This window comes from Jaculus jaculus, chromosome 8, assembly GCF_020740685.1.
Source record: "Jaculus jaculus isolate mJacJac1 chromosome 8, mJacJac1.mat.Y.cur, whole genome shotgun sequence".
NCBI lineage: Eukaryota > Metazoa > Chordata > Mammalia > Rodentia > Dipodidae > Jaculus > Jaculus jaculus.
Window position 1 is genome coordinate 99428096 of NC_059109.1, and position 20694 is coordinate 99448789.

Below are 20694 nucleotides of genomic sequence, written 5' to 3' on the forward strand. Positions count from 1 at the left end.
ATCCTCATTATATAGCAGATTCAATGAGCAGTGAACGGGGACACCGAGGCCACCCCCACCCCCTCCACACCTGCAATTGCAAAATCTGCTTCTCGAAGGTGGCTGCCTTGACTTCCAGAGCCTTCCGCTGTTGTTCCTCCTGCCGGGAGGCCTCCGACTTCTCCACCAGCTCCTTGCTGACCTTGCTGAGCTCCTGCCGGAGCTTTGCCAGCTCTGCATTCTGCCTGCAAGACAGTCACCAACCCCAACTGATGGACAGAACAGGGTGATAGAGACTGGTGACCTGGTCCTGACTCTTTTGCACTGCCAGCCATGGTGCCTTTTGAAAAAACTACTATTGTTATTGTTATTATCAATGATTATCATCATTTTCTGAGGTAGCGTTTTGCTCTAGCCCAGGCTGACTGGAATTTACAATGTAGTCTCAAGCTGGCTTCAAAATTCACAGCCATCCTCCTACCTTTGCCTTCCAAGTGCTGGAACTAAAGTGCCACCATGCCTGGTGAAATATTTATTTGCACACATACACACACAGAAGAGACAGAGAGAGTGGGTGTGCCAGGGCCTCCAGCCACTGCGAACTACAGATGCATGTGCCATTTTGTGCATGTGGTTTTATGTGGGTACTGGAGAACGGAATCCAGGTTGTGAGGCTTTGCAGGCACACACCCTAACCACTGAACCTTCTCTCCAGCCCACATTGCTTTTGGTGCGAGTTTTGTTGAAGATCTTTTACCAGGACAGCATGTGGACCACAGACAAAGTGGATGGCAAATGTGCTCTGCAGCATCCCTCCCAGACACCACTGGCTATTCAGACTAAATGAAGGGAAGACATTCCTCAGCCAAAGATGCATGTCGCTTCCCCTGCCCCTGCAGCGCCTAGGCAGCAGCCTGCAGAGTCCATGTGCCTTGTTTCAATGGCAGACAGAACGATGGCCAAACCTCTGAGGACACTGGCAGTACTTGTTCTAGCTCCAGTAGATGACCAGGTAGGCCACTGGTAGGGGAGCACCTCCTATCACACATAGCTTCCAAACTAATGGTACCACACAGGGTGACAAGTCCCCAGGCTTCAGGGCTTTCCCTGAGAAGGAAGATACACCAAATTTTACATGACAGGAGGCCGGAATATTTTTTGTTATTGTTTTGTTTTTCAAGGTAGGGTCTCACTCTAGCCCAGGCTGACCTGGAGTTCACTCTGTAGTCTCAGGGTGGCCTTGTATTCATGGCAATCCCCCTACCTCTGCCTCCAAGTGCTGGAATAAAAAGCGTGTGCCACCACGACTGGCCAGAATATTGTTTGGTCCCTATATCCACTTTGTTCTGTGGCTTTTGAGGAAATGGCAGTCACAAACTTCTATCCAGCAATGTGCAAAGAGGATATTAAAAACATGCACATCCACCTAGAGGGGTCCTCTACAGAAGAAACAGCCTGAACAACCAGTACTCATTCCATATCAGAGGAGCCACCAGGAAAAGATGCATGGGTAGTCTGGGTGTTCCTGAGATGAAGCTCTCCCACACAATGCCTGGCCATAGGTCATCTGCTTTAGCTAGTCCTCCTCGTGTTGGAAATAGATGCTCTGGGGATAAGAGAATCCCATGAACGCCAGCAGGACACTTCAGGCCAAGAGAAGGCAAAAACCTGTGCATCAGCAGTCAAGGTAGTATGCTTCTTAGTGAGTGCTCACATCGGGAAGGCAGAAGGCAGGATATGTGAACACTGGAGGCCAAGGCCTGCCCTCCAGAGTTGGTTGACTGGCAATAAACTCTCCAGCATTTTAGCTCAGAGACAGTGTGAGCAGGAACTCCACTGCAGCTTGTCTGCTGTAAAACAGCATTAGCCACCAGGGCATCAAATGAGGCTGTGTTTCCAGTGACGGATCAAGGCCACAGCAAGTCCCTACAATTATCCTGGAAAATTGTGGCCATGGATCACCTGCTAGAAGACTCAGCTGTTCAGAACCCACACAGGAGCTGGACTGGAAGGGATCAAGAATTCATCAATGGCCCCGTGCACATGTGTCAGCTGTATACCCATAAAAGGCCCACTGAACCCATCCAGGCTCCAAGTTCTGGGGAATATGCCACCACAGTATCTGCACAGGACACTCAACTTACTTGCTCTCCACCTGGCTCGTAGCCTGGTTCAAGGCATCTCTCAGGATGGAGTTCTCCTGCTGTAAGCGAGCCAGCTGGGTGTTGGGACCATTCTCCAGCTGCTCCTGAAGAGTTCGGATCTGAAAAGTCATTGACAAGTGCATCAGTGCTGCTTGGCTAAGTGTAGAGAAATGACTCTGGACCAGGATGAGCAAGGTCAGTGCCCAGAGAGAAGTCCACAGGAACTCCACCTGCTATGCATGGAGGCCAGAAGTCTCCATAAACAAAGGTCTGAACACGGCACCTCTCCAGCATCAGAGGCTCAGGGCCAAATGTGAGCCACCCCCAGCAATATGCCTCCTCTCTCTTCACTGCTTTCTATCTGGCACCTCAATCTCTAGACTGTTCTGAGATAAAGCACATAGCCTGCAAGTACTTTGACAAGGGGTCACCTCTCCCTTCTGATTCCTTAAGTTATGGGGCAGGAAGGCAGCCATGCCCAGGATGAACCAACTGCAAATTTCAGAAGATAAGCATCAGGCTCTGACAAGGACCAATCTAGAGAGGCAGGGGTCCATAACCTTATGCTGCGGCTGTATGATATTCAGGTCTCTTGTTTTACGGAATCTTCTCAACTATACATGGAGACAGTGAAGACAGCATAATCCCAGGCTCACCTGGAGGCTGAGAACCTAATCCTTGGGCACCTGGAGGGCTTTAACATCTGGAGACTACTGGAGGTAAGGCTCTGTAACTTTTTTTTTCTACCTTATACCTTTCTGGTTATTAACATCAAACACATACAAAAATATATGGCCAAATGTATCTGCTGATTTCCCCTCTAGCAACCCCAGCACAATTCCTCAGACTCAGATAAAGCCGTGCCTCTAGGTTCTGAGGACTCATGCTGGCCTGAGCTTCTGCAGTGGCCCACCTTGCTCTGCAGCTGTTGCACCTCTTTCACATGCTCATGGTAGCTGGCCTGCATGCGTGCCTGCACGGCTGCAATCTCCTGCTCCCGGGCTACCAACTGCTTCTTCGCCTTGGCTTCCCCGGCTGCAGCCTTGGCCTTCTCTGAGGCCATCTCCTGGAAAAAACAGATGGGGAACTGATCAGGCAAGCAGAGGAAGGGTCAGAGTATTTTCTTGAATAGCATTCAGGGTGCAGGAGTGCCCTCAGTGGAGCCTGGTCCTCTCTGCCTGGATCAAGAGATGAGCCAAAGCACAGCATCAGAACCCAGTACAGAAATGGCTGTTGACAAGTTCTTTAGGGATCTGGTCGTACTTTCTTTTTAAAATGTTTTTTATTTTTATTTATTTATTTGACACAGAGAGAGGGAAAGAGAGAGAATGGGAGTGCCAGGACCTCGAGCCACTGCAAATGAATTCCAGATGCATGTGCCACCTTATGCATCTGGCTTACATAGGTCCTGGGGAATCAAGCCAGGGTCCTTTGGCTTTGGCTTTGCAGGCAAACACCTTAACCGCTAAGCCATCTCTCCAGCCCCTGGTCATACTTTCTTTCTGGCATTACTCCCCAGGGCTAGTGAGGCTCTGCATGGCACAAGCATCCATGGCCTAGAGGATCCCTGACATGCCTCCGGATAGAGGCTGGCAACCGCACCACCTCCATCCCCTACCAAGAGCCCTAAACTACACCTCCGAGCAATCATCCAAAGGTCTCAGGACCCTTAGCTACAGATCAGAGCAGTCATCTCAACCCAGGCTTATGCTCAAGCACTAGAGTGGGTATAGGACAGTCTAGCCCAGAGTGTGACTTCAAAACAAGGGTCCTGGGAAGACAATAGCTGACAAGGTTTTCCCATACCTGGCCTGGAGTTTTCAAAGCCACAGAGGGCCAGGACAGAGCTCCAGGGGTGCCCAAGACCATTAGCTCTTATATACAGTTTCCATCTTGGCCATGGGCCCAACTCTGCCAGGAAAGTATACATGCCAAGAAGCACAAACCCAGCAGATGACCTCAACATTTTCAGCACATTCAGATCGGCCTTTGGCATAACCCCTGATAAAGAGACCATAGAAGACTTTTTTTTTTCCCCGAGGTAGGGTTTCACTATGGTCCAGGCTGACCTGGAATTCACCATGTAGTCTCAGTGTGGCCTAAAACTCACAATGATCCTCCTATCTCTGCCTCCCAAGCGCTGGGATTAAAGGCGTGTGCCACAACGCTCAGCCAAGAAGACCCTTTTTTAAACTATGAAATATCTCTATAAGGACAAAGAAAACAGTCAGAAGGGCAGAACAAGGAATACATGGCCATTCAATCTCTCTGGCTCCTGTGAGAATTAAGTAAGAGGACTGCCCATATGCTCAGGCACATTTTCTCACGTAACATCCCTCAACAGTGCTGGGCTAGGAGACATGATACATGAATGAGGTAGGTACAATGACCCTGCTGGGCTCTTAAGGCCTACAATTTTAGGAACACAGGGGAAAAAAAATGGACAAATGCATAAACTATCAATATTTAGGTATTTGTGTGAGGAAAATGCAAAATGCCAACAAAGGCTTCCCCTTAGCTTTGAGTAAGGCTCAGGCCTTGGTGGTCATTTGTTCATAAGCAGTCTACTAGGCTGGGACAAATGTTCATCAGGAGCATCATGCAGATCTAACATCTGATCATAACACTGACCTCAACTTGAGAGCCCTAGAAGGTTCTTGAGGGAATAGAAATCAAATTGAGTCTTAAACGGTATGAAGAAAATGTCTAGTCAAGTGGGGGAAATGAGGAGAGGCAAGAAAGGGCAGGATACATTGGGAACAGGAAGTGGCAAAGGTCAGAAGCAGGTAGCTGGTACTTTGGGTGCAGACTTGGGCTTGAAGACTTAAAGGCAGTGGCAGATCTTAAAGAAGGTCCTCTAAGGGCAGATCAGCATGGGGGAGCCAAAGAACTCCTCCTCAGGTTACAAAGAGCAAGATGTGGTTGCAGGTGAGAGGGATATGGCTGGATATAGCATTAAACATTACCTTGCCTTGGGGCCAAGGCCCATACTCTGGAAGGAAGGTGACATATATAGTAAAAATCAAGCACTACAATGACCTTACAGCTCATAGCCAAAAAAGATTCTACTGCTGTACGGATCTGGATTGGTGAAATTATCTAGGATTAGGTGTCTTCATAGCTTTAGAAATTATGTCACACACCTGAGTGGCCCCACACATGGGGCATGCCTAAGAGACATCATTTCCACATACCTGCCAACCTATCCTTGGTGAATGGGGACCTTAGCAATGGGCAAGAACCAGGACCATACAAGCCTCCATCAGAAGTTGCAGCTTCCTTACTGATCACACTTATATATTCTTTCTAAATTCAAGGAGTCTGGCACAATTAACTAGTAAGGCAACATACAGCCACCCATGGAAACAGCCCTGCTGCCTCTCACTTGAACTTGATTTAAGGGATCAGCAAATATTAAAATGTCTATTGCTTAGAAAGAAGGTATAGATGACTGGCTCTCCAGAACAAGAGGGATGCATCATTTAACTGTTCCTCGTTGGTAGGAGGGCTCTACCAAATCCCATGGTGGAAACACTACTATCCTTATCACAGCCTAGGCCTAAATCCCAGCAATATGTGTGTGAAGAGATAGGTACAACTAGCTCTTGTGAGCCAGGGCAAGCATTTCACCAGTAACCCACTTAAAGGCCACATCCTGGGAAACAGAACAGAAACTTACTGAGTGACAGGAGAGGTCCCTGAAGGTTGGCTTTCTCCTTTCTGCTCCTAGGGCTCACAAAGAGTCAACACCAAAGGCTTTTCTCTGTCCTCACCCAATCAACTTTCCTGTGTGGCTCAGAGGGGCAGCCTCTGAATCTAGGACCAAGTCAATTTATCTCACTTCCATTTTCTCTCAAGTATACAATTGGAGGTACCTACAGAAAGGGCTGCATTCAAAATGTCAGATTTCCCTTGGCCGATGCCATCTCTCTGTACCTGCTACCTGGGACAGCGAAAGCAGGTAGACAGGGAGAGAAAAAGAACAAGTTCATAACATTTGGCAGAAAACACAGCTTTCCAAGTTGGTGTGTCAAACTGGGAGCTGGTATGGGCCATCTGTAGCCAAGAATAGCTATAAATGTGACCCAAAACAAAATTGTAAAATTGCTGGGCATGGTGGCACATGCCTCTAATCCTAGCCCTCAGGACACAGAGGTAGAGGGTTGCAGTTCAAGGCCAGCCTGGAACTAAAGAGTGAGTGTCTCTCTTCAGCCTAGGCTCAAGTGAGACCGTACTTCAAAAACAAAAAAAACTGTAAACTAACTTAAAAACACACCTTTTTTGGGGGGGTGGGGGGAGACTTACTGCAGTTTTTGAGAATGACCTCTGTAAGTGATAATGTCATGTTGCCATGTCAATGGTTGGACAGACCCACCCCCCCACAATGACTGACTCTGCTCTCACAACCCATAACTAACAACACCATGGTGAATACCAGAAACCCCACTAAGGAGGGCCCTCAGTGGAGTGGGGACAGGGGAATGATGGTACTAACATATGATATGTTCATACAAAGTTTCTACTTTATTAAACAAAAAGGTGGGGTGACTGTAGGCCTGCAAAGCCTAAGGATCCAGGTTCAATTCCCCAGAACCTACGTAAGCCAGATGTACATGGTGGTGCATGTGTCTGGAGTTTATTTGCAGTGGTTAGAGGCCCTGGTATGCCTTTTCTTTCTTTCTCCCCCCATTCTCTTGTTAAATAAGTAAAAATAAAATTAGAAATAAAAAGATTGGACAGAGATGGCTCAGCAAATAGTTGTGCTTTCAGGCAGGTCTGAGACTGCCTGAGTTCAAATCTCCACATCCTGTACAAAACAGCTAGGTGTGGCCATGTGTGCTTGTAACCCCAGGGCAGAAAGGTAGCCCTATTAGTTTTGGAAACAATAAAGAGGGAGGGAGGGTCCAGCTAAAAACAGCCCTAGCCAGAAGAGTGATGAGTGTAACAACCCCCTCTGGCTACTGCAGCTGAGTTGTATGGGGTGGCACAAGGGTATACACACGAGCTCTAATGACCCTGAGGTGAGGGGTCCACAGAGGAAAGGGAAAGGAGCTGCCTCCTGAGCACATTCACCTCTGCTTAGACTGTACCTTGTTAAGTTCCCTCAGCTTGCTCTTGGCGACAGCTGCATCCTCCTGCTCTGTGGCCAGCAGCTTTTCTTTCTCTTCTAGTTGGCGTTTCAGAATTGCCACAGGGTCACCCTTCTGAGTGGCCTGCAAATGTTCACAAAGCCATGTTCATGTTTCAGAGAGACAGACTCAAAGCTCATCCCAACCCTGGCAATGAGACAAGAGCACAGGAAGTGGGGCCTTCAAGATGAGAGTCCATTCTGACTGCCGGCTCCACTAGGGGAAAAGATCACCCTGCTTCGTCAACCAGCTTCTTCTCTTTGGGGGCATCCAGGCCAAGTGTCAAAATCTCCCTGAAAGGGGAGGGGCTGGAGAGATGGCTCAGCAGTTAAGGCGCTTGCCTGCAAAGTCGCACAAGTCTGGAGTTCATCTGTAGTGGCTGGAGGCCCTGGCATACCCATTCATTTTCTTTCTCTCTCTCTCCCTCTCTCCCTTTGCTTGCAAATAAAAAAGTAAGAAATATATTTTAAAAAATACATCCTTGGGGCAGATTTAGGACCATTGCATTTCCAGCCCCAAAGCCAGTACATGCAAACTGGAGGCCACTGTTTGCAGTGTGCAAGTTAGAGGAGGAGTTAGTATACTATGGGGAAAGTGGCCTGAGCTGGGCTGAGGCCACAGTTGCCCTAATCCCTCTCTAGCACCCATGCCCAGGAAACACCCCAAAGGCTCACCAGATGCTCAGTAAGCTCCCATCATCACTGAGACCTTATAGTGCATGTCAATCTCCCAACCCTCCACCCATCAGTGACAGCTAGAAGGTGAATAACTGCCACTGACCTCAGAGAAGGAACCCCTAGTCTGGCTCTTGGAATACTCTGAACTGTCTTATGTCTGGCAAAGTTACCTTTAACTGAACTAGTTAGGAAACAAACCCACACAGACTGCACTTCATGGTCAGCTCACTGGCCACCAGCACCAGAAGATAGGAAACAAGCCATTAAACGTGCTCTCACAGCATAAGGGACACCAGAATGGTGCTTCAGGGCTCACAACAGGGCACCTTCACATGCTTGTCCCAATAACTAACTAACTAACTATCTTTCTTTCTTTCTTTCTTTTTTTAAAAATTTAATTAGCATTTTCCATGATTATAAAAAAATATCCTGTGGCAATTCCTTCCCTCCACCCCCCCCCCCCCCCACCGATAACTTTCTTTTCTGCACCCTGAGCTCTGGACACACCCAGCTGTGTTCCACCTCCAGGGCTACATGTAGCCAAGAGGCCTGCCCCAGCCTCAGCCCCAGCTTGTGGCTTGGGTGGGCAGGCAGTGGCAGATCAATGAAGGGTGATCTATGCAATCTGAGCACAGGGCTCTGCTGGGAAGAAGCTGTGTTAGGAAAACTCTCTTTGCAGCCTTGGCAAGCTGTATATATGGGCCTGATAGGCCTATCTCTGGGCGGGGGGTAGGGGGAAGACAGGAAGGACCAGGTAACTAACTCACTGGTCCCTGGGAGGGCACCAAACAAGTCCTCCAATGCCCTCTGTGGCCCACCTTATGCCAGGTGTCCTGAATGATGCCAGCCTTCTCGGAGAGGATCTCAATGAGCCGTTGAGCCTCACCCTCACTGAACACCATGCTTCCAACTGTGGAGACCAGCGTCTTGTAGGGCAAGAAGAGAGGGCTGTCGCAATCTGGGGGTCCTGGAGTGGGAAAGAGCAGGGGCTTAAATTCACACCCCAAAATGACAGGCACAGTAATAAAGCCCATCAGAAAGTGACTCTGGTGAGAACCAAGAATTCAACAGCACAGAGTTGACAGACCAATGTAGTATGCCTACTGTGGGTGCCTCCTAATAAGAGATCCCACCCTGTCCTATCCTGCCCAAAGAAAGTCCCAGCGTGGTGATGGCTCTGTAGTTCAAGGCACTTGCTTGCAAAGCGTCTCAGTTTTGGGTTCAATTCCCCAGAATCAACGTGAAACCAGATGCAAAGAATACTGCAAGCACCTGTTAATCATGTACAGTAACACAGCTTTAATCCAAGCACTTGTGAAGCTGAGGGAGGAGGATCACTGAGAGTTAGAAGTCTGCCTGGAGCTACAAAGTGAGCACCAGGTCAGCCTGGGCAACAGTGAGACCCTTCCTTAAAAAAAAAAAAAAAAAAAAAAAAAGCAATACACTTTCCCCTAAAAATTTTCCTTTCTTCTTTTAATGAAACACTTTGGTTCAGTCTTCCCCTATGTGATTCAGAGAGTTTCCCCTTGGCCATAGCCTACCTCCATGTTCTCATGGGCACTGACTACCCATAATTAACCAGGGCACCCATCATTCACCAATAATGACCCACAGAAGAACACACAAAGCAATGGAGAGGATGGACTTCCCATACATATCCAGAGTCAGGCACTCTATTTCTACTTCCCTCTGGACAGAGCTTGAACAACAAGGCTTTAGGAGAGGAAAAGCTGTGCTGTGTCTCCCAGAATCAGCCTGCTCACTCCCCAGTCCATGGACTGCCTGGGCTTGGACCATTTAATAAAAACTCCTGCTCATCCCTACTCATTCCCTCCCACCTCCAGCTTTGCTCTCACTGCTTGCTATTCTCATGCAACCCTGAAGGCAAAAAGAGTGAACGAAGATGATTTGTCTACCTCGGAAATTCCTTCTGCTGAAGTCCAAATCTATCCCACAGTTCAAAGAGAAGCCCAAATAAACTAAAACTTAAGAAACAAACAACAACAACAACAAAAAGCCAGCCCAGGACACCACCTCCAGCTAAGCTCACCTTATGAAGACAATAAATGGGGAAGGTTTCCATAGCAACGTTGAATTCTCTAACCAGTCACAATATTTTCATTACAAGTCAAAGCACTTAGCATGATACCTTAACAAGGGGAAGGTGGGATGTGGGTGAGACGGTTGCTATAAGCACCTCTATTTTACAACTGCTTACCTTGATGAAGTGTAGCAGACTTAAAATAGCCACATTGGTGATAAAGGCCTAAGAACTCACAGGTACCAAGAAGATAGCTGCTGGGGGCAGGGGAGGGTGCCCCTTTTTAAGTTCATTGAGATATGTACATATATGTCACTATAATGGTAAACATATGTCCACTAGATACAATTCTGAGTGCTGTCAGGCCAAAATAAAATAAAACTTCTGGCATGAGCTCACTTTCAACAGAAGTCCCCCACTGGTACAGTTTTGGTTTATGGTTCCCCAACCCCCAAGCCTTAGCTGTACATCCTCTGCCAACACTGCCCAGTGCTTCAAAGACACATGGTAGTCACAGACAAGGCAAGGCAGGGTGGCCTCATAAGCCAATATTCAGCTGATACCTGCAGGGATATATCCTTTTCTGATTCAGAAAGACCAAGCCATGGTAGCCCCTAAGAACTTGTGCAACTTATCAAGAGTTTAAACAGATTTTGCAAAACATGGCATAAGAATGTAAAATGGTTAATTTATATATGCATTTGTATAAACCAGGTGAAATATATTAAAATTTATTCCCTTCATTTTTCTCTTGGCAAGCGCTAATAAGGTGAGCCAGAACCCTTTAAATTACATGCGGAACATCCAGTATTCCTCCTGTACCAGCTGCTCTACTTTCTTTCACCCTTGTGGGACCCCAAAGCTGCCTGCTGAATTCCTAGCAGTCCCTAAGTAACCAAGACCACTAGCATTTCTTTTATTTTCCACTGGAAGACACTCTTCAAGCCAGGTATGGTGGTGCTTATGGTGGTGCAATGTCATCACAGCACTTGGGGACATAGAGATCAGGAACTCAAGGCTAACCTTGACTAATGGTCAGCTTGAGGCCAGCCTGGGCTACATGAGACCTTGTCTCAAAACAACAAGAACTATAAAACAAAACATCAGTCTCTAGGGTCCTATGCACCAACTCTGTTGGAGGGAAATATATGGGTATCACTGAGGGAGGCCCTGCTACAGAACATGTGTCTCCTGAGCACACACACACACAAAGCAAATGTGTGCATTCCCTCCACAGAGCTTGGTCCAGAGACTTTTTGACCAAATTCTTTTTTTTTTTTTAATTTTTTATTTATTTATTTGAGAGTGACAGACACAGAGAGAAAGGCAGATAGAGAGAGAGAGAGAATGGGTGCGCCAGGGCTTCCAGCCTCTGCAAACGCACTCCAGACGCGTGCGCCCCCTTGTGCATCTGGCTAACGTGGGACCTGGGGAACCGAGCCTCGAACCGGGGTCCTTAGTTTGACCAAATTCTTTGAGAGAAGCATTCTAATGAAGCTATATTAAAACTTTACAGTGTAATTCCATTAAATTTTGCTAAATGTTTTAATTTAAAAACACATACTTGTTTCCATGCAAAATAACCTAATGTAGACTAAAGTTTAACCTTTCCTGCCCATCCTCTCTCTCACAGAAACTTCCATGGTCTTCTCCATGTTCATATAAACATCTCTTTTCAATTATTTTCAGAGAGCCATAACTGCCATTTATTCATTAAAGCTTTTCAGGTAAACAATGTACCATCTCTACTGTCTCCAAATCAAGATGCAATAAAACTGACAGAAAAAAGGAAAACACTTAAAAATGGGAACTTTGACTACTGGGCCTCTATAAATGAATCACATTCAAACTATGTGCCAACAGGAGCCATGCTCCTGCCCAGCACTTCACTCACTCTCCAGCAAATACTTGAAGATTCTAGTAATCCTTGGAACTGTGAAATTTTAAAGCACTAAAATAAACCTGCCCCAAATCCCACATCTAATTCATTTAACCACAAAATTCAAGAAGAGCAAGGGGCAGGAATTCTAGAAGAGGTCAGCTCCCTAAAAAGCTGCTCTGGCAGGCAGGGACTATCCTGGGGTGGGGTGGGGGGCTCGTCTGGCCTGAGGGTGGAACAAGGTAGATGGAAGGAACTGAGAAGGCTAGATGACGGCATCACCTAGACCCCAGACATGGGTAAGATACTACAATAAGCCATCACGCAGGCTTGAGGGATATGCCTCTCCTGTGCTGAGTGACCCCAGATATGGTACTGCCCTTCCAGGTGACAGCTCCCATGGGGAAATCAGGCCAGAACCCTCAGAACTAGCAAAGTGACTGAAAATGAGACGATCATGTGTCATCTTCAGACCTTTAATGCTGGCAGCTAACTCTGTCCAAAGTAAATGGAGGGCTGGAGAGGTGGCTTAGCAGTGAAGGTGCTTGCCTGCAAAGCCAAAGAACCCAGGTTCGATTCCCTAGAACCCACATAAGCCAGATGCACAAGGCAGTGTATGCGTCTGTTGTTCATTTGCAGCAGCTACATGCTCTGTCATGCCCATTCATTCTCTTTCCCTGCCTCCCTTTCTCTACCTCTTTCTCTCTCTCAAATAAAAAGTAAATGGATAAAGCTACTTTATGGACAGGACCAGTCTACAAGGTCACTTCTGGCCTTGATTAAACCATAACCTCTCTGGGGACCAGTGGCCTAGGCCCAAATCTCAGCTCATCCTCTTCCACCTGCATCCTTGTACAAGTGTCCTAACCACCCTGCCTCTATTTCTTCATCTGTGAAGTGGGAGGCCTTTTTTTTTTTTTTCTGAGGTAGGGTCTCACTCTGGCCCAGGCTGACCTGGGATTCACTATGTAGTCTCAGGATGGCCTCAAACTCACAGCCATCCTCCTACCTCTGTCTCCCAAGTGCTGGGATTAAAGGCATACACTACCACACCCAGCTTAAAGTGGGAGTTTTGATTGTTCCTCCCCAGTAGCCTGGCTACAGAGGTGAAACTGCAGCATGCTTAGAATCAGGCCTGGCACAGGGCAGAGTAAAGAAACCCCCCCACAAAAAAAACCCTCAGGTCAGTTTTGAAGTCCCCACCATATGAGAGTCCTAGATCTTGAGCCTTTCCTGGACAGACAGATGCCCTGCTCACTCCCTGCTCAGTACTGGAGTAAGTCATATAAAGGGGAAGCCAAGGCCGACCAGAGAAAGCTCAGGTAAAACACCAGGGTCTGTGGACCATCTTGCCCTGGTAGCTTTTTTTTTGGGGGGGGGGGGTCCTGGGGTAGGGTCTCGCTCTAGCTCAGGCTGACCTGGAATTTATTACGTAGTCTCATGGTGGCCTCGAACTGATGGCGATCCTCCTACCTCAGTCTCCCAGTGCTGGGATTAAAGCTATGCATGCCCGGCTTTGCTTTGGCTTTTACCACTGTCCTTACTCAGGCTAAACAGGAAAAGCTTTAGAGAAAATGAGGCCTATGCCTCCAGGACTCTACACCAAGAAGCCTGCACAGGCTTGGTGTATATTGTGTGTATGTACCCCAGACTTCAGAAGCTACTGACCTTAAGCCAGATGCCATGGTGCACGCCCTTAGTCCCAACTCCTGGGAAGGTGAGGTGAAGAGTGCTGTAAGTTTGAGGCCATCTTGGGACTACAGCGCAAGTTCTAGGTCAGCCTTGGCTAGAGTAAGACCTTGCCTGGGGGCGGGGAGAGGGGCAAGAAGACTACACTGCCCCTTGCAGTTTTACCATCTCAAAAATTAAATGGGTCCTACAAAAAGTCTTTCTGTCAACTGTGGGGTCCTTTGGGAAGCTTTCTGCCTGCATCGTCAACTGCTCCCCAGTGACCAGCCTCAGTATATGAGGAAGATGTCAACAGTAAAGGAAGGCTCCTAAGACTCAGTAGCCCCTCCAATGCCCACCTACTAGAACCTGCCAGCACTGCCCACACCCGGCTTCTTCAATCAGTAGGGAGGACATTAGTCTGCTCCAGGATCTGCCTTCCTAGTGCCTATAGGTAGCTGGAGGCTAAAGGAAAAGGATTATTGACTCAGCTCCAATCTGAGCCAGTCAAAAGGCTCTAGCTCAAAGCTACCTGTCACTTCAAGTGCCCAGCTCAAAGTAGGCAGGTTCAGCTGTTCTCCAAGCACCAAAGTATGCACATATTGTAAACCTTGAAGCCTGAAAAATACTAGGCTCAAAAAGGGAAGCTGGAGGGGAAATTAGCTAAAAGGAGCAGCAGACACAGGACAGCCATGCAAAAGCATGATAGGAGGGGCCTCTGGAAAAGCACTTATGGCACAATGCAAGCAAAGGCAAAAGCACAGGTGCCCAATCCACAGTGCAAGGGGTCTAAGGAAGGGGAGCAGCCTAGGAGGGTCCAGCTCACTGGATTCCCAGAGACTGGGGGTAGGTAAGGCTGCAGTGAATCCAAGGTTTCACAGGTCCCAGATACCTGCATTCTATCCTGAAGGTAAACAGCACTGCCTAGAAAGGAGCAGCATTTACAGTTTGGCAAAGTGACTCCAGGATACCAAGTGGAACAAGGCTAAAGGCAGGGAGCCAAGGCTGAACTGGAGGAGAAGTCCAGGTGTCAACCCACAGACCTTGACAATTGGACTTGACATGAGAGCAGGGGCTGGTGAGAACCAGACAGCAAAGTCACTTGTTTTCTAAGGGACTATCTAGACCCATTCTGAAGGCCTTTACCTCATCACAGAAACAGTCCCACAGGGCTGGAGGGATGGCTTAGCAGTTAAGGCGCTTGCCTGCAAAGCCAAAGGATCCTGGTTCCATTCCCCAGGACCCACATAAGCCAAATGCACAAGGTGGCACATGCGCGCCACAGGTCCCTGGGCTTCCTTGCAAGCCCAGCTATGCAAAAACAACCCACTTGTAGCTACAACCAAAGATCCAGGAACTGAAGATAAGCTCCCCACTTGTCCTGAAACCCAGAAGTGTTCCTGCTCTTAGCAGGTGGTTAGTTCTTTGCAGGTGCCTGACAAGCTGGCGAGTACCACCATTCTTCTAGAGCAAGGGACTCACCATCTCATCACTGCAGCTCTCCCTAACGCACGTTCACAGGCTGCCAAGAAGCATATGTGGAAAGTGACATTTCTGAGGCCCTCAAAAAAAAAAAAACGAAGACATAACACAATTTTTTCCATTCCAGCTCACTGCTTTTCCACCCACAGCTGAGGAAGGACCTCAATGGCAACTCCACTGCCAGCTCAGGCCTGGCAGCCAGCCCACCAAAGCACTGGTCAGCAACCCCAAGTGCATGCAGGCCAACGATGAGCAGCTACCCTTGAGCCCTGACTGCCAGTGACAATCACATCTGGACTTTCCAGGGCACTGGAGCTAAGCACATGCAATGTGAAGTGCAGCCTACTGAGGCTCTTTCTTTTGGTTGGAGGAAAGAGTAATCCGTCACTAAGAGGATGTACATTAAATAAGATCTAAAGGAATATCCTACAGACTAAGTCACTGCTTCCCTCTTTAAATTACTGCCCTTTTCTCCAAACCTCAATAGAAACAATTTTATACTGGGATGGGGCGGGGGTTACACACCACAGTACGTTTAAATAAAGACAACTGTGGGCTGGAAAGATGGTTTAGCTGTTAAAGCGTTTGCTTGCGAAGCCTAAGGACCCAAATTCGATTCCTAGTACCCATGTAAGCCAGATACACACAAAGTGGCGCATGCGTCTGGAGTTAGTTTGTAGTGGCTTGGAGGTCCTGGTTCACTCATTTTCTCTGTGTGTCTCTTTCTATCTCCCTCTCTCAAATAAATAAATAATAAAATATAAAGACAACTGTGGAAAGGCCTCTGGCCAAGGCCCCTCCTTATGCTTTCTCAGGTTCACAGACTGACTAAAAAGATGGTCTTAAACTGGGCGTAGTGGTGCATGCCTTTAATCCCAGCACTCAGGAGGCAGGAAAAAAAAAAAAAAAAAAAGGATGATTTTTAACAGAGTCAAGATTTTACTTTTGGGCTTTGTGACCACAGTTGTTTGAGCAGTGACTAAAGTCCTAGCACTGCCATGTCTTACAGTGACCAAATGGAGATTTCTAGAAAAATGTCATCTATCAGCTTTTCACTTGATTCCCTGAAAGTACGCTGCTCTTTAAAAGAAAAACAAAAAGCAGAGGAAGAAGAAGAAAGGGCTGGATTTGAATAACTTAGACAGAAAGTGAGTTAGAGCTCAAAAGCCTGAGGGTTTTCTTCACAGCTTCAGACCCTGGCACACTGAGTTAAAGTTTAAAAAACGAAACACAAAGGGTTATCAAGAATTGCTTTCAGTCTATACCTGGTGGCCTCAGCAGTAAGGACAAACAGTTAATAGCAGGGACATGGGAAAAGGGCCCAGGAGGCTGCCATTAAGACTTTGCACTGCCATCTGCTGGCTGCATGACTTCTGCAAGTCTGAGCTCTGGTTGTGTAAACCAGGCAGACCTGGGGGGACAGGGGGAGCCCAGAGAGGAGTATCATAAAGCACACCCTTCATAAAGCCATTCTGGCTGTGCGTACAGCACTGTGTAACCAGCCATAGGCAAGAAATGACAGCTCAGGCTCTACAAGCACAAGTGAACAGGAGAGTGGGCAAGAAGTAGGGATCAAATAGAGTGCTGCTCTAAACCAGGCGTGGAGCGCACGCCTTTGATCCCAGCACTTGGGAGGCAGAGGTAGGAGGATCGCTGTGAGTTCGAGGCTAGTCTGAGACTACATAGTGAATTCCAGGTCAGCCTGGGCCACAGCGAGACCCTACCTTGAGCTCCCCCTCCAAAAAAAAAAAAAAGAGTGCTGCTCTACTTTGGACACCCTGAACATTCCTGGCACGTTGGATAGTATTGACTCATCTCTGACCTCTGCCTCTGGTAATTTTTTTCTTTTTTTTTAGGATTCTGTTTCTGCCTGGCAGGAAGAATGTCACCCAAGAAATCATCTTAAAGTCATCTCACCTCAGGAGTCCTTACCAGGTACCAAGGGCTGGGTGGCCTGAGAACTGACCACCACCTTTTCTCACTCCAGTCCCCCTAAGAGAACAAGAGTCCCCTTTCTGCTGTCCAGAGATGTTCCCAGAATGCACAGGGGAAGAGTTCCATGCCTTTGCTATCATCTATTTATTTACTTAACATAGAGAATTAGAGACTATCAAGCTTTTGTGTCTTCTCCAGTTAAAAATAGTACATTATAGAGGAGGAAAAGTATAGAAAGGTAAATGAAAGATATAAAAATTTACCCACAATTCTACCTCCCAGTGATACCGTGCCTGTGTGGACTCCCTTGTTTGATTATGCGGTAATTGTGGGCCTTATAAAGGCCTATTTCCATAAGTGTTTTCTATATTGTGAAGGTTGATGGGATTCTCTTGCATGCACATCATGATTATCTGGCTCAAGAATAATACGGGCCTCTGTGAGTAAGCTGGGGAAGGAAGGAAGGGAGGGAGGGAGGGAGGGGCTCCTCCAAAAGGCCAACCACTGCCCAGGAGAGAAGTGCCACAGCCCCAGGGGCAACCTTTCCCACTACACAGGAAGGTTAGTGCTCCTGTGGGGAGTTCCACGCCTGAACCTTATCTCAGCTTCTCCCAGCAACAGTACACAGTAGACCATACTCCAGTTAAAAGGACCCCAGTCTAGAGATTATGGTATCTGTAGGATCCCAGATATGTATGCACAGCACTTTCCATGCCCCAAGTCCATCCTGAATCTTTCCAAACTCACATCCAGTGCTCAGACAGGACAGCTCTCCCAACAATTAAACACCATGAGGCCATTTGAATTAATGAGTGCAGCCCTCAGCTCAGGGAAAGAGGCAGGCTGGCATAATTAGGAAGGCACGGATAAAAATAGATTTTAAAAAACCACTACCACCACATACACATGCTTCCTTGCGCAAAAAATGGCTTTCCAAACCGACACGGGGTACAAGTGCTGGGCCATCCACTAAGGCTATTGGCAGTGTCCTTTTAGTTCTGGGGAATTTCCACTTCTCTAACATCCCAATTTTCCGTCTCCACATATTCAAAAGAGATTCTGCACTTTTTGTTTCACAGGCCAGTGTTTCCTCCTCCTTCCACACAGGGATTTATAATGATCCTCTGGAACTTCAAACCCTTTTCAGTACCACAGAGGAACCACGTGGGCAGTGATTAACTCTGAAACAATCACTCAGGCCTCTTGGTAAGTCATAAAATGTTTTTAGAGAGCAACAGAGCACCATCTTTTTAAATTAAAAATGTACCCACCTTTTGACTTGCAATTATATATCTAGAATTTACTTTAGAGAGACACTCACACAGCAATATATGTACATCACTGCAGCATTCATTTCAGTAACCCCCCCAAAAGCCCACACACTACTGTCATTTAAATGAATCATGATACATTCATACTACAGAATACTGTACAGCTGAATGTGGCAGCTTTGCAAGTTCAATGTGGAAAAATGTCACCAATACACTGTTAAGCAGACAGCATATTTCTAACTGGGTCTATCAAAGACTGCATGGGAGAGCAGTGCCCTCAGTACCCCTCAGAAAGCAGCTGGTATGCAGGGCGTGGTGGCGCACACCTTTAATCCCAGCACTGGGGAGGCAGAGGTAGGAGGATTGCCGTGAGTTTGAGGCCACCCTGAGACTACATAGTGAATTCCAGGTCAACCTGAGCTAGAGTGAGACCCTACCTCAAAAAAAAAAAAAAAAAGTAGTTGGTAGTTTGGTGACAAGGACAGAGTGGGAAGAAAGACCAGATTTTCACCCCACCCATCCTTCTACCCTATTTAAATTCTATTTATTGGAAATAGTCACTTATGTAGTAATAAACTGTAAAAAAGCAAGGATCAGGTGTTCATTATCAAACAGCCACAAACAAGTAGTAAAAAAACAAACAAACCTGTGACAATGTCAAGATCCATTCTTTTGGGAAAATCAGTGTATAAGTTCCAACTCAGTCCTGTAGAAACACGTCCCATGCCTGCCTCCATACCTACTAGGCCTTCACAGCACCTGCCAACAAGGGCCCTGCACCAAGCAAGTGACAATTAAGACTGAGGAAGTGGCACCAGTCTGTAGAGGACTCCAGCTCTGAGGTTGTCTCTGCACTGTGATCTCACTCTTAGTGCCCTACTGTGATGTGAGGGACAGCAGGCAACCAGAACAAGTGTGGAAGGAGTTGTGTGTGAAGCCAACACATGGCTGCAAAGACATGTCTCCTTCATAGGGCCACCTCCCTCCAAGTGGCTGGTATTCAGGACTGCTGTCCAACAGGACTGCTATCTGATGGAGGTTTCTCTGTACTGTCCAAAATGGTGGCCACTAGCAACATATGATTACTGAACCCTAAAGGGTAGAAGTCAGTGTGATTAAGGAACAGAATATTTAATTTTATTTACCTCTGACTGATTCAAATCAATCTATATGGCCAGTGTGACCAGTGGCTTGCAGTGGATAGGCACAGCTCTAGACCCTCACTGTTTGCTGCCCACCATTTAAATCTCACAGTACGGTAGCCCTCCTCCCCTGCCCAGATCAAGGTCTCCTGTGTTTGTGAGAGGAGCTCCCTTCCTAGCCACTGCTCCATATCAGTGATCAGAACCCACTGGCCAAACACTTCCTGTGTTCCTGCAGCACTGCCATCAGGCCACCTCACCCGTCTAGCACTACAATGCTAGATGGTCAGAGCTCACATCAAGTTCCGGCACAGTTACCTTGTATTGGGCACATGGGGACCCCAGGGCATAGGCAAGCTCTGGATAGAGGCCCATTCCCCATTCCCAGCTGAGCAGCAACTTGGCCAGACAAGCAGGCCAGGGGGAGCTGACCAGAGAGAGTAGGCACAAGGTCTGAGTATGTGAAAACATCCAGGCCTGTTTCTCATTCATACCTGTTCACCTGACAACATCACCAGAGTTGCAAATGATCAATATAAATCAGATGAATTCTGATAAACTCTACTCCATGCAGATGATAAAAGTGAAAAGAAATGGGAGACAGATTCCACAAGGACCAGTTAAGTTAAACATTTATACCATCAGCTCACAGATTCATGCCCCAAGCCCCATCACCATAGCTCCTAGATTAAAGAAGCACAGCTGAAACAAAGAAGAAAGTCCCAGGGAATGCCAGGCAAGAGGGAAACATCACTGCAAATGACTGAGTTCCAAGACTGGAGAAGGGGCTCATGAGGCAAAATGAAGAATAACCAAATTACTATTTGGTGTGGGTCTTCACAGAGTAGGGTTAGCACCAGAATTCGCAGGCATTTTCAGTAAGAGTCCTACCCTGTCCAGTGTTTCTTTAGAGCTATTCTTATATTTGCATATTTGTGCATACGAATATCCAACTATAAGGGAAGGGTACATGCTTCAGAGTCCACCCTGAGACCTCTACCCTATTACAAACCAGTATCCACACAGACTGAACCACAATGCTGCAAAGCACTAACAATAAACTGCCCTCACCCTTCTTACTCATGTCACTTGTTTGTGCCTGGGGGTTGGGTACCCTTCTATTAGCAGAAAGATAGTGGCCACAGGAAGTTAAACATCCTATAGCCCATCAGCTAAAATAAAAAAGTAAAATACATTCAAGCTGAGAATAAGCAATGTGTAACAGCATCTACTAGAAAAACCCAAATGGGTGGTCTGGCCAAGGGCTGCATATAGACATACATACATACACACAACAAACTCGCTTCATAATCCACAACCAATAGGATCTATACTGACTGGGACATT

General features: G+C 47.2%; 1 protein-coding gene across 1 annotated transcript in view; it reads right to left on the bottom strand.

Moving 5' to 3' along the window:
* The window catches only part of Rrbp1 (ribosome binding protein 1), an 81990-nt gene that overhangs the window by 18938 nt on the left and 42358 nt on the right, over positions 1-20694 (bottom strand). The window contains exons 3-7 of the mRNA XM_045157786.1: positions 8748-8896; positions 7214-7336; positions 3037-3189; positions 2124-2242; positions 71-224 (exon numbers count right to left, since the gene is read on the bottom strand). Of these exons, the coding sequence (XP_045013721.1) occupies positions 71-224; positions 2124-2242; positions 3037-3189; positions 7214-7336; positions 8748-8896 (698 nt within the window). The remainder of the gene's footprint in view (positions 1-70; positions 225-2123; positions 2243-3036; positions 3190-7213; positions 7337-8747; positions 8897-20694) is intronic.